Source organism: Neoarius graeffei, chromosome 2 (assembly GCF_027579695.1).
Source record: "Neoarius graeffei isolate fNeoGra1 chromosome 2, fNeoGra1.pri, whole genome shotgun sequence".
Lineage (NCBI taxonomy): Eukaryota > Metazoa > Chordata > Actinopteri > Siluriformes > Ariidae > Neoarius > Neoarius graeffei.
In genome coordinates, this window is record NC_083570.1 from 108,649,743 (window position 1) to 108,664,462 (window position 14,720).

Here is a 14,720-nt window from a genome sequence, read left to right on the forward strand (position 1 = left end):
CAGGCAGTTGATTTCGATTCACGCTTGGTTTGAATTTCAGCTCGACACGTCTCTGCGGTTTAACTTTATTCAGTGCCACCAAATTAAGTCACTCTGATGCGAAAGCACTCTAGATTTCTTCCTAAGCTCGCTCGCTCGCGCTCTCTGCTCACTTTTTTTCCTTTCTTCCCCTTACAGAAGCAGATCATCGTGGACCCCCTGAACTTCAGCGAGGAGCGCTTCCGCCCGTCACTGGAGGAGCGCTTGGAGAGCATCATCAGCGGCGCCGCCCTCATGGCCGACTCGTCCTGCACGCGTGACGACCGCCGCGAGCGCATCGTGGCCGAGTGCAACTCCGTGCGCCAGGCGCTGCAGGACCTGCTGTCCGAGTACATGGGCAACGTAAGTACTCCTCCTCCTCTGCTCGTATTCCTCTTCCGTCTCTCCTTCGCTCTAGAGAAGACACCCGATGTGACGTGAACACGCGCTTATCTGATCGACAGGCAGTCCGTCATTAGTCATAAAAAAAAATCAAGCGTATATTTTCTAGCTTGTTGTCATGGCAACACTGATATTAAATTTAACATTTTCACTTAATGTAGCTGATGTCGTCGTAACCAGCTTTTAGACTCCATCGTCTGTGTCTCTCACACACGCAGGTTATTTCACTCGAACTCATCTCTATCTTTTCAGCTGATTTTTACAGCTCACGCAAACAGGTTTTATTGTGACATTTTCAGCCCTCTTATAAAAACGCATGCTCTGCGTAACGCAGGCAGGGCTTTATACACTGCGGTGAAAAATCTTTATGGGTGAATTTCTATAATTTCTTATTAGATTATTAGAACTCAAATAAAAGATTTAAAAAAAAAAAAAAAAAAGCTTGAAGTGAGCATCTAGAAGCAAGCTGAAGCTTAAATTTGAGTTCTAATAATCACGTTCTCAAGCTGGGGGGGGGGGTTTAAATCAGAAGTTACACCCCCCCCGGCAGACGCTCTGCACGCACCTCCCAAAAATTGTGACCACCGCAGAAGCCTCGCAGACAAGAGGGCTCTGATTGGTCCACTCTACATCCACTGTACATGCACTTCCGCTTCCCTACTTTCCCGGTTTGGTTTGTTTTCACGACCGCCATTTTTAAAAACGCGTATATAGTGAGTACGGAGCGATTTCGGACACGGCGCCCTCTTTCGAATGCTGACGTAATCAAGCCGGGAGTTGTTTGTTTTGATAGCGATCAGGAAAGTTTGAAAAAAGTAGGCAGTAATCGTCATTTAAACTCGTTTTTGTGCAATATTTTGTTTGGAAAACAGTTTTCAAAATGGCGGCACTGATATTTGGCGTTTCGAAGTGTCGTGAAGATGGCGCGGATAAGCGACGCCCGCCGTCGACCAAACAAACTAAATTCGACGCGGCTAAAAAACGAATAGGCCGATGAGAGAGTACATTTTTAATTCAGGGTTTCTGCGGAGTCTTAAAGGGATAGTTCGGGATTTTTGACATGAATCTATATGGTATCCCCGTCAGCAGTGTCGTGCATCCACACTGACTTACCCCCGACAGTGTTCTGTGAGCCTAGATATTGTACAGTGTTGGTCAGTGCACAAGTAGTTCCGGCAGGTTTCCTGGGGTCTGCAAAGTAACACGTTTTTCTTCTCAAAACAGCTCGTGTTCGAATGAGTGATTTATTAGCATAACAAAACCCTTGTAGTCCAAAAAGTCACACCTTGTAATTGCTTGGGGCTACTTTCTCTCAATAGCGATCAGTGCGCACTGTCACTGTTAACAGTTGTGTGCGAGCTAGCCAACAACTTTCATTAGTTGTTCGACAGTGTTTAGCAGCAGCAAATTGCTTTCCTCCTCAGTATACAAGTGCGCTTCCATGGCAGGGACAAAGAAACTACCACTGCTGCCTATGTAGTGCCCTATTTATACAAATAGGAGTCATTCAGGATTCAGCCATGACACGGAGCAAAAACATGGCTGAATCCTGAATGACTCCTATTTGTATAAATAGGGCACTACATAGGCAGCAGTGGTAGTTTCTTTTTCCCTGACATGGAAGCACACTTGTATACTGAGGAGGAAAGCAATTTGCATTACAGCCGTGAAACAGCTCGGCTCAGCTTTCCCTTTCGGGCGCTCTTGTTTTCTGTTAGAATTTGGTAAAGAAAAAAAATAATAAATATTATTTACCAGCTTACCGGGTCCATGAACATATAAATCTGACAGCTGACAAGGTCGGGATATAAACGAATCAAATACAAACCACCCGCCGGGACTCCTACTTATGCGGCTCCAGCTTATCCTTGAAGCTGGAGCCGCAGCTGGATGAAGCTGGCAGCGCGCAGGAAAATAGTGCCAAGCGATTTCGAGGTCTGACTTTTTATTTGCCAACAGTTTTGTGATGCAAATATATCACACTTTTGAACACATACTGTTTTGAGACGAAAAACGTTTTACTTTCGTGACCCCAACAAACTTGCCGGACTACTTTCGTCTGGACCAAAACTGGACGAGAACTGGACTCACAGGATGCTGTCGGGGTAAGGTCAGTGTGTTTGCACGACACTATTGATGGGGATGCCATACAGATTCATGTCAAAAATCCTTTAAAGTCTTAAGTCTAAAATTTGATAATCCTAATTTAAGGCCTTAAGTCTAAAATATGAGCATATTTTGCATTGTAGGTCTTAAATGTAATTTTGTGAAGTCTTAAATCCTTACGTCCATTTACCCCATTTGCTTTTTTTTTGTTGTTGTTAAAGGTCCCATGGCATGAAATTTTCACTTTCTGAGGTTTTTTAACGTTAAAATGAGTTCCTCTGACCTTCTTAAGTCACCTAGAAATTTCGTAATGTGTAAAGCAAACTATGCCCAACATTTCAGAATGGCGCGTCAAAACGGCGCGTTGATAAACTCTTCCCTTTACTACGTCAGCAAGGGAGATGATCCCCCCTCCCCCCAGCATGCTCTGTTATAATAGCCAATCAAAACAGTTTTTACAAAGACACCCACATTCTTTTTTTAAGTCACTCGTTCATTTTGTTTGTTTGTTCAGTAAAAACCCAAACATTTGTTGAATTTATTTTATTTCCTCGCGTCGCACCTTAATGACGTCAGCGCGCGGTATTTTTCCCTTCGCGGTTCGTTCCTTCTCTCTCGCCATAGTAAGACACCCGCATCCGCTTGTTCTGACCCACTGGAGGTAGCGTCACAGTGCTGTTAGCCAATCAGAGGTAACACGTTTACATGTCATGAATATTAATGATAAGACCCGCCCCCACCCTCTACCCTTCCCCGCCTCCTGCTTCTCATTAGCAAAACGACGCACTGGGAAAAGCGCTGAAATGGGGCTTTCTCCCAGGAGGCTATATCTACGTGCCGAGGGTTCATTTCGAGAAAGGCTGCGGATATAACATCCGGAAACCTCCACGAGCCCGTTTAAAGCATCAACAAACCACCATGCCATGGGACCTTTAAATGTGTTGGTGATATTCATGATTAGTCATATAGGCTCGGCCTACTTAGTATCAGTAGGCTACGCTGCAAACTACAAATGAGACACAGTGGAATCCGGCATCTAGCCCGGTTGGCATGGTGATGCACAGGGCGTGGCACGCGCGCATTTAGACAGTAGAGCCTAAAAGAAGCGAGGGAGATCGTCACGGTTTGTAGCAAAATGGGCAAACGCAAGTTTAACGACTGCTGGCTTGAGCGCGATGATTTCGTAGACTGGTTAAAACGTGCACCAAACAATCCGTTTGAGGCGTACTGCACATTGTGCAAAAGAACACTCAGACTCGGCACCCTGGGTGTAAAGGCACCGGAATCGCACGCGAAAGCGGAGAAGCACCAGGCTGCCCATAAAAGTCTGCAACAATCGCATGCCATCACTCAATTTTGTTCACCGTCGTCAGGTCCAAGCACATCTCGAGACGGTGCATCAGCGAACTCCGTGCGAACTGTAACGCCACAACACGCAAACGTCTTTGGCTCCACTGCAACTTAGTTCCTCATTAATGCAAGAGCGCACCCTAGGGATGTAATGAGTTCATCGGTGAATGATGATTAAATTTTATTATTTTGAAAGTAATTCAGGCTCTCCCAATTTGCTTTCTTATTTTTTGTGCGGCATAAGTCTTAAATTTAACCTGTTATGGTCTTAGTCTTAAATTGAACTTGTTCAAGCCTGCAGAAACCCTGGGATTGCAGTTAGTTGCCAATACGAGTCACGGTATACAGTATAAGGTTGCTAAAATCGAAAACGTAACCGAATAAAAAGATAAGTGAAGCAAGTTTTAAAAATGACTTCAGTGGACAGCAAGAGGGCGGGTTTGTGTCGCACATGATTTGATGCCACAGCGTGTGTGAGAGAAGAGGCTTTTTACCCACGCTGCTGTTGGAGAGCTTTCGACACCACGCGACAACATCGATTTATCTCAACATGTGGACGAGTGTGTTGGCGAACGAAGCGGCGTGCCGTCTCACCCCGCTGGTGCTGAAGGACTCGAAAATGCGTACTGGAGTCTTCTCTTTCTCTCTCTGCCAATCAATGACTTGCCCTCCCCGCACTTTGTGTGTGTGTAGGATGAGACAAGACAGCTGTGGTCCTTGGCTTTGCTCACCACTGCAGTAGCCTCTCTCTCTCTCTCTCTCTCTCTCTCTCTCTCTCTCTCTGACATCCCAGATGGCTCATTGCAGGTTGCGTGTGACTCCAAACCTGCGTCCTAAGCTCCTATCGCTGCCTCTGTCATTACTGTAACACTTTTAGCTCAGCAGCAGGGATGCCAAGAAAGCGTCCATCTCTCTCTCTCTCTCTCTCTCTCTCTCTCTCTCTCTCACACACACACACACAGAGGGAGAGGTGTGTGTGTATTATATCGATGTGAGCGTTTTACTGGGAAATGTGCAACTCATCGAGCAACACATTTTCCAACATCTTCACTCCTGTGGATACCAATGATGTCACTTCCAGCGTTTTCCTGCTGATTTGACGCGTGTTGTCAAAATGGTTCAAAATTTCTTTTGATTAACTTGTGTGGGCTGATTTTTTTTTTTTTTTGGCTGTGTGGATGTGTCCGTATAAAGGCCTCTGCATGCTCTTGCGACAAGGCTTTCGCAGACAGCTTTTCGCAGACAGTTGTAATTTATCGTTGAGCGGGGAGTAATAGGCGTGCGCGATGTTATTCACCGCCACAACGCAAGAGGGTGCGAAGTCATGAAATCGCTAGGAGTAGTTGGTGGGTGTGGTTAGTGGAGTGTTTATCCTCCGGTTACTTATAATGACTAGAACTGGAGTCGTATAGATGTCCGTACTTCCTCACTTCCTCGATCAACCGCTCTTCGTGCTGCTCCATCTTCGCTCGCGTTTTTAAAAATCCCGGTCGTGAAAACAAACCAAACCGGGAAAGTAGGGAAGCGGAAGTGCGTGTACAGCGGATGTAGAGTGGACCAATCGGAGCCCTCTTGTCTGCGAGGCTTCTGTGGTGGTCACAATTTTTTGGAGGTGCGCGCAGAGCGTCTGCGAAGGTGGGGGGGGGGGCTACGCAGACACTGTCTGCGACGCTATCTGCGAGGACTGGGTTGTCAGCATAAATTGGCCTTAACACGCAGAACATTTACACATTGGCTTGAAGATATGAACTTTTATCTCCTGACTTTGGAGAAAAAAAATATTTCACTCGTTTGCTTCGCTCACTCATGATGTATTTATTCACCGCTCAGAGATAAACTTCATATCTTCGTGCCGCCGTGTATGTAATATCCTCCGTATGTGTGTGGGAGAGAGCTGCGTGGAGAAATTTATTTATTTATTTATTTATTTGATGGGATTGATATGCTTTATGAATTGAAAAGGGTGCACTAAAAGCATCCTGCTTTTCCTGGCTTGTTGTCGAGCGGAGAAAGGGATGTGATAAATCCTGTTCCGTGGCATTAAATTTTTTCGTAATTGCAGTGTTTTCCATGTCAGAACGTTCCTCGGTGAGAAATGTATCCACTGATGTAAAATGGAAAAGAAATTGCACTTGCGTCTGTTTCTGTCTCCCGCCTCGGTGAACGTTTGAAATGGCGAGGATGGTTTATTTATTTATTTAAATTAAAACACTTTTTTTTTTTTTTTGGCATGGATAGAAATGAGACTCTTGCTGGGGTTTTTAAATTTTTTTTTAAATGATAACTTTTTTTTTTTTAAACGTATTAATTATAAAATTTTTATTACATCCCTCCCCACACCGCTCTGAAGGTGTCGGCGTTTGAGTCCCCTGTTTGACATCCCAGTGTTGTCAGAGATGGGATTTAAATTCACAAGTAGACGAGATCACGTTAACAGATGAGGTTTGCTAAACTGGCCGCTCGCCAGAACTGTGGTTTTTTTTTTTTTTTTTTTAATCCGTCTTAAAGTTGAAATCGTCTCTGATCCGTTGCCAGACGCCGTATTAATCACCAGTATGCGATTTATCAAGGTTTGGTGTCGAGAGCTGATGCGTTCCATTTAATAACCCGGTCACATTCTCATTTAAAAATGTAAAATAATGAATTGCTCTTGGTGTTCGGAGAGATTTGATGATCGCCGTGAAGCAGCGTGCCCGTCAGGAACGGTTGTTGATGAATGGCGGTGTCTGGCGTCGTCACAGCATGGCCTCCACTTTATTCATTTAGACATGGAGGAATGCCACGCGGAGAAAGTAACGTGCCGCGGATTTAGCTGCCCGCTAGTGGTGACCAGGATCACAGCGTGGCCCTCAGCCTCACAAGAGGGACCTTTTGGCATCCATTCAGCTCGGTGTGGGCAGCTGGCTGTTTCACAGCCCCTTCATCAGTCCAAATATTTTAACAATCCAACCTGAGCAAGATTTTAAGTTTTCCTTCGACTAATTGACCTACTTTCAACTTTTTTAACGAACAACCCTGCTTTATCCTGCGAGGGCTGGACAGCTTTATGGACTGTGAATGATGACTAGTGCGTTGTGTATCTCTACGAAGTCTAATAGAACTCGCAGGGCATTGACGAATGATAAAACCTTGTGGAAGCAGAAACGAAATTCAGCCGCCTCTGTGCTAAATGATCATGGATATAAATTAATTTCCCCTTTTGGAGATTAGAGGGACGAGTGGAGGAACCTTCCTCGTGCTGTCTGTTCCTTAAGAAGTGTGGTTAAGGAAAGACTCGAGTGTAATTGGAACGTTCTGCTCGCATTTCTGCTCAGATTGTTTGAAAGCCCGAGGGTCTTATTTTACTGCTCCACTTTTTGTTTTTTGTTTGTATTTTGTTTTTGTTGACTTTGCTAAGTGACTCATTCAATGACTGACTGGATTACTTGCTGCCTTGCTACTGATTGACAACCGAATTATTTAATTACTGACGTGCTACTGACCCACTGAATTATTTAATTACCCGCTTGCTTACTACTGACCGACCGCCCGGATTATTTAATTACCCGCTTGCTTACTACTGACCGACCGACTGGATTATTTAATTATGCACTTGCTTACTACTGACCGACCGCCCGGATTATTTAATTAATTTTTTTTAGTAAAGTTTATTTGCTGATTTCAGAGGCTTTTCCTAAATGAGCGCACTTTGGCTGCCAGCTGGACTCTTGCCTCACAGTGAGTTTACATTGTAGACCGAATGATGAATGCTGTTAAATATTGGCACCCTCCGGATCTTAAGAAAGCAGCAACTCGTCTTGCTTTGACGACCCAGTGCTGAGGTGTTCTGAAGATGTTTTCCTTCCTAAGTGTCCTATTTAGTGCTTCAGTTTTGAGTTTGTTGGCAGAGCGAAGTGAAGGGAGTTATTTTCGATACAGAGAGACGCATCACTCAGACGGTGTGAAGTGTATAAACCTTGAGTCACAGCTCGGGCTGCGCTGCTGTACAGACTTCATGCTTGTTCTCTTTCTCTCTCTGCCTGCTTTGAGAAGTCAGTGGCCAATCTTGTTAGCTATAATGAAGCTGTCTTTCCCAGAAGGGCACGATGTATTACTCACTCACACATGGAGAAAGTCGGGCACTCTGGACTGTCTTTTATTTATTTTTGTTTATGATGGGCAGGGAAATTATCTGTAATAAGAGCATCTTTGCACATGCTGTACACAAGGACAGGATTTTTATTTTTCTCCCTGATGCCATCCATGCGGAATAAATACCTAATCAGGTCACCTTTATGAGAAGACATTAAATTAAAGTTTAAGACTCGCCAGGAGGAGGAGGTTAAAAAAAAAAAGCAAAGCTGTGTGTGTATAAAAGCCCCAAACAGTTCGTTAACCAGGAAGGTGCCGAGAGCGTGCCACAGGCAGCCGGGTCACGTGCCAGCGGCGCCAGATGCCACGGAGTCCACATGAAGCCTCACACTCGCAGGGCATGAGAGTGGTGCCCAGTCACAACTCTCATCAGGATTCTCAAAACCAGTTCTACGATGCGTCATGTGTCACGATATCTGGGGCTCGTTACAAAACTGTAGTGTTGGGTCAAAATGAACAGCTTTACAGCTTTGAATCAGCTGCATCTGGTCAAGAAAATACAGTGCTGAGTGTAAATGAGTGCACCCCCTTTGAAAAGTAACATTTTAAACAATATCTCAGTGAAAAACACTTTCCAAAATGCTGACAGGTTTAATATAACATCTATTTAACTTATAACGTGAAAGTAAGGTTAATAATATAAACTTGGATTACACGTTTTTGTTTTACTCAAACTAGGGTGGTGCAAAAATGAGTACACCCCACATCATCTAGTACTTTGTATGGCCTCCATGATTTTTAATGACGGCACCAAGTCTTCTAGGCATGGAATGAACAAGTTGGTGACATTTTGCAACATCAATCTTTTTCCATTCTTCAACAACGACCTCTTTTAGTGACTGGATGCTGGATGGAGAGTGATGCTCAACTTGTCTCTTCAGAATTCTCTTCAGAAAGCTGGAACTGCGACCATCTCACAGAGACGTCCAGGTCATCCACGGAAGTTAACACCTCGACAGGAGCGTCTTCTGATGAGAAGGGTTGAAGAAAATCGGCATGCAAGTTCACTGCAGTTATCTAAAGAAGTAGAAAGCCAAACTGGGGTGACTATTTCCCGTGACACAATACGGCGTACACTGCAGAGGAATGGCATGCATGGATGCCGTCCACGAAAGAAGCCTCTCCTAAAGCCCAGGCACAAAAAAGCCCGCCTAGAGTTTGCCAGGGCCCATGCTGACAAAGATGAAGACTACTGGGGCTCTATACTCTGGAGTGATGGACCAAGATAAATGTTTTTGGAACTGATGGCTTCAAAACTGTATGGTGTCGCAAAGGTGAGGAATACAAAGAAAAATGCCTGGTGCCTACAGTGAAACATGGTGGTGGCAGTGTCCTTATGTGGGGCTGCATGAGTGCTGCTGGTGTCGGGGAGCTGCATTTCATTGATGGCATCATGGATTTACAGACGTATTGCTCTATACTGAAAGAGAAGATGCTACCATCACTCCATGCCCTTGGTCGTCGTGCACTTTTCCAACATGACTAAACACACATCTAAGGCCACTGTTGGATTTCTGAAGAAGAACAGGGTGAAAGTGATTCAGTGGCCAAGTATGTCTCCTGATCTGAACCCAATCGAACACCTACAGTGTGGGGAATTCTGAAGAGACCAGTTGAGCATCACTCTCCATCCAGCATCCAGTCACTAAAAGAGGTCATTGTTGAAGAATGGAAAAAGATTGATGTTGCAAAATGTTCATTCCATGCCTAGAAGACTTGGTGCCGTCGTTAAAAATCATGGAGGCCATACAAAGTACTAGATGCTGTGGGGTGTACTCATTTTTGCACCACCCTAATTTGAGTAAAACTGAAAAATGTGTAATCCAAGTTATATCATTAACCTTACTTTCACGTTATAAGTTAAACAGATGTTATATTAAACCTGTCAGCATTTTGGAAATTGTTTTAAAATGTTACTTTTGAAAGGGGGTGCACTCATTTACGCTCAGCACTGTACACAGATGAGATCAACAATCTCAGGAAAGAGTATTGTGGCGTAATGTATTATGATGTTGGTGTATAGAGCCCAGAGTTGCACCCGGATCCTGTTCGGTTAGTGTTCTTACTAAACCGTCAGCCATTTTAATCCCAGTGCTTTAAGTTGCATTTACTCAAAAATGAACAGCGGCTTGATGTTAACTCATTAATCCACTTAAAATAAAACTTTGTAATTAAATGTTTTTGTAAATTTTAATATTTTTTTAAATTTAATGCAAATTTAAATTAATTTTTTTGTAAAATTATCAATTTTATGCTTTTTTTAATACAATTTTTATAAGTTTAAAGTGTAATTAAAATTTTTTATATAATTTAATACTTCAATACATTTTATAATATAAATTATAGTTTATAGATAAATTTATATAGTAATGTTTATAAATGTATTTGGACACTGATTATAAAATGACAAGCTAGGTAACATTTAAAAAAATTTTCACTGTTAAATGTGTATTTTTAAATTATTATATTGCAAGGGGTTTCTTAAATTGGAAATTAAATGGCGCTTTATTTTTTGCTTTAAAAAAAACCTGTTGTAAATTGTGTATGATGTTTTTTTTTATTTTTTTAAGTATTATAATTTGGCTACATGGCCTGTGTGCTTCTCTGTCCATCCTGCCATCTGTCCAAGTTTCTTGTTGGTGTGATCTCAAGATTTTTAATGAGATTTTTGGAATTGGTCCAGACGGAGTCAGACGTCTGAATCAGTTTGAAATATATTTTAAGGGTTTTTGAGGCACAGGAAAGCTGTGTGCGCTGTTGGAGTCAGGATTGACGTATTAACTGGTTTGTGGGTTTTGTTTTTTTCCATCTTGATCGTATGATCTTTTTTTTTTTTTTTTTACTGTGTTTGACAGTTTAAGAGCGAATATTTACATCCTTTTGATGTGTGTTGTGCACTATCGAAGCGTCTCAGAGGGTGACGGGTTTTGTCGTCTCGCCCACATGAGTGTTGCCTGAACACAGGTTTCAGGACTCGAATGGACTCTCAGCAGTCAGATCAGTACTGCGGCGTTCCTGTCCGTCAGTGTGGATGGTGATGGGTTTACAGCCCATGTTACGTCCTCGAGGATCAAGTCCAGGGAATGGGGGAGGTAACAAAGTACATCAACCGAGAGACGAAGAAAAAAAATGGAGGGGAAACGGAAATACGTGAGTGAGCAAGTTCAGGGGTGATAGCGTTCCGGCGCCGCGCCGGATTTCCGGCGTACCGCGGCGCTGGAAAAAAAAAAAATCTAGTTCGCCCATTATCCTGTGTCATTCTGAGATGCGCAGATAGACAGTAAAGGGAACGAATTCCCTTTAAAAAAAAAAGTAAGTAAAACCCCAAATCGCACCCTGTGAAGTCGAGGTTGCGCGCCTAGGCACACCGCGACACCACTAACACACACAGCGTAACCGCTGTTATCAGATTTCAGTTATCCACGCAGCAGAACTGCTCTAATCCAACAACACCAAAACACACACATGCGGTGATCTCTGTAATACAGGATTAAACTGCACACGCACAGCGTCCGCACCGCTGTCTGGCCAACGGCCCCGTCCGTAGGTTTCCACGGGGCTTTTAAAACAGCCGCTTCCGGTGAACAATTAAGCGCCGGCGCAGCTAACCACTTACAGCAACGGTGGAGGTTGGCACCTGGAGAGAGACATAAAAACCACACCTCCAGCACCACAGCTGTAACGGCCCGCCTGGGTCTCGTCGCTGATCGCTTTCAGGGGTTGTTCTAGAAAAATTTAGTATGAGGGAGCTCACCATGGCGGGGGGGTCCCTTCTGCTGTGCAAAGCCTTTGAAAAATTGAGGCTACACTGGGACATTCTGAGGCTGTAATAAATTGTTTGTCAACATTGAAAGAAAATAAAACTGTCTCAAACACGTAATTCACATTCTAATACCTCATAATTCAAATTACACAATACTAATTCCCCATGATTCAAATTGAAATTTATAATTCAAATGAGTCAAACTTAAACATTCACCAGAGAGATCTGTTTTCTTATACTAGAATAGGGTAGTTAGTTCAAAATGAAGAAAAAATTCCAGAGCAAAATCCTTTTCTTTAAAAGGAAACTAAAGATGGAATCCAACCCAAGTCACACAGTTTGAAACAATGCAAAAAATGTAAGCATGCTTTAAAAAAAAAACAAAAAAAATACTTGAACTTTCCTGGAACTCGGCCTTTTTCTCATTTTGCTTTTCCACCGAGCACTCGGTGCTTCATCAGAGCAAGATGTCTGGTCTTCGTTCGTCACGGATTCCGCGACGCCGCTGTCTCAGCGCTCGGTTGGCGCGTCCTTCAATGAGGGCACGGAACAGATCCCTAGATTGTCGTGATCTCGCCATCGGAAACTTCATCTGCTTTGTGACCGAAAAAAGAAGTCGTCGTCTTCTATCCCGGACAGTCTTTAGCTTTCTTCCGTTTTGTGCCGCAGGATGACGACTTTAAATGCCCAAGCGTCTTCAAAAACAACTCGCGAACTACAACCCCGATTCCAAAAAAGTTGGGACAAAGTACAAATTGTAAATAAAAACGGAATGCAATAATTTACAAATCTCAAAAACTGATATTGTATTCACAATAGAACATAGACAACATATCAAATGTTGAAAGTGAGACATTTTGAAATTTCATGCCAAATATTGGCTCATTTGAAATTTCATGACAGCAACACATCTCAAAAAAGTTGGGACAGGGGCAATAAGAGGCTGGAAAAGTTAAAGGTACAAAAAAGGAACAGCTGGAGGACCAAATTGCAACTCATTAGGTCAATTGGCAATAGGTCATTAACATGACTGGGTATAAAAAGAGCATCTTGGAGTGGCAGCGGCTCTCAGAAGTAAAGATGGGAAGAGGATCACCAATCCCCCTAATTCTGCACCGACAAATAGTGGAGCAATATCAGAAAGGAGTTCGACAGTGTAAAATTGCAAAGAGTTTGAACATATCATCATCTACAGTGCATAATATCATCAAAAGATTCAGAGAATCTGGAAGAATCTCTGTGCGTAAGGGTCAAGGCCGGAAAACCATACTGGGTGCCCGTGATCTTCGGGCCCTTAGACGGCACTGCATCACATACAGGCATGCTTCTGTATTGGAAATCACAAAATGGGCTCAGGAATATTTCCAGAGAACATTATCTGTGAACACAATTCACCGTGCCATCCGCCGTTGCCAGCTAAAACTCTATAGTTCAAAGAAGAAGCCGCATCTAAACATGATCCAGAAGCGCAGACGTCTTCTCTGGGCCAAGGCTCATTTAAAATGGACTGTGGCAAAGTGGAAAACCGTTCTGTGGTCAGACCCAAGTTGTTATCGGCGCTCGGTTCAGAAGCCTGCATCTCTGATGGTATGGGGTTGCATTAGTGCGTGTGGCATGGGCAGCTTACACATCTGGAAAGACACCATCAATGCTGAAAGGTATATCCAGGTTCTAGAGCAACATATGCTCCCATCCAGACGACGTCTCTTTCAGGGAAGACCTTGCATTTTCCAACATGACAATGCCAAACCACATACTGCATCAATTACAGCATCATGGCTGCGTAGAAGAAGGGTCCGGGTACTGAACTGGCCAGCCTGCAGTCCAGATCTTTCACCCATAGAAAACATTTGGCGCATCATAAAACGGAAGATACGACAAAAAAGACCTAAGACAGTTGCGCAACTAGAATCCTACATTAGACAAGAATGGGTTAACATTCCTATCCCTAAACTTGAGCAACTTGTCTCCTCAGTCCCCAGACGTTTACAGACTGTTGTAAAGAGAAAAGGGGATGTCTCACAGTGGTAAACATGGCCTTGTCCCAACTTTTTTGAGATGTGTTGTTGTCATGAAATTTAAAATCACCTAATTTTTCTCTTTAAATGATACATTTTCTCAGTTTAAACATTTGATATGTCATCTATGTTCTATTCTGAATTAAATATGGAATTGTGAAACTTCCACATAATTGCATTCCGTTTGTATTTAGTTTGTACTTTGTCCCAACTTTTTTGGAATCGGGGTTGTACTACTGTCTAAAGCTCCCGTGCCGGTGGGTGAAAGGTCATTCAGTCTCGAGAAATCTCGCTCTGCAAGTCAGCTGACCTTGTATGTAACCTATGACAAATCACGCGAGAGCAGCTACGACAACTAAACAACATGGCGCCTCTGTATCTACTGTGATTGGAATGCTTTGAGTAATTATGACGTATTTGATGATCAGACACGTTGTCGCGTGGTGTTGCTGGGATGTTTTCACAGAGGAAAGATTGCATGCAAGTGCATGGCCTAAGTGTGACTTGGGGTTCAATCGGCATTTCGGTAAGGGGGCGCAGCGCCCCGTTCCCCGGTTTAGACGAAAGCATGGCTTTAATGATACAGAAGTCACCTTCAGCCAGTGGCTTGTTCAGACCTGAAGCGTACATCATGACCACATCGCAGGCCAAAAAAAACCTCCTTTCTAAACATTTTTACTGAATTAATTCACTTATTTATTTTTATCGGTCTGGCTCAGATTGAGACAAGGCGTGTGGGCCGAATCCTAATAGTCTTCATTAGACTTAATTTGTTCGAGTCTCATCTTGGCACGACGTGCAGGATTCAGCTGGTTTGGACGCAGCAGGTGATTAATGAGCGGATCAACATCGCCACTCGTTATTGGTTCATGGAGATGTCCAGCAGCGTCCAATTCCGTGTTTTTAACCTCAGCTTGGTTCTAAAACATCTC

The 14,720-nt window shown here is 43.4% G+C and overlaps 1 protein-coding gene across 1 annotated transcript in view; it reads left to right on the plus strand.

Annotated features, from left to right (window-relative positions):
• Positions 1-14,720, plus strand: part of ctnna1 (catenin (cadherin-associated protein), alpha 1) — a 353,364-nt gene that overhangs the window by 148,696 nt on the left and 189,948 nt on the right. The window contains exon 7 of the mRNA XM_060915358.1: positions 178-381. Coding sequence (XP_060771341.1) covers positions 178-381 — 204 coding nt within the window. The remainder of the gene's footprint in view (positions 1-177; positions 382-14,720) is intronic.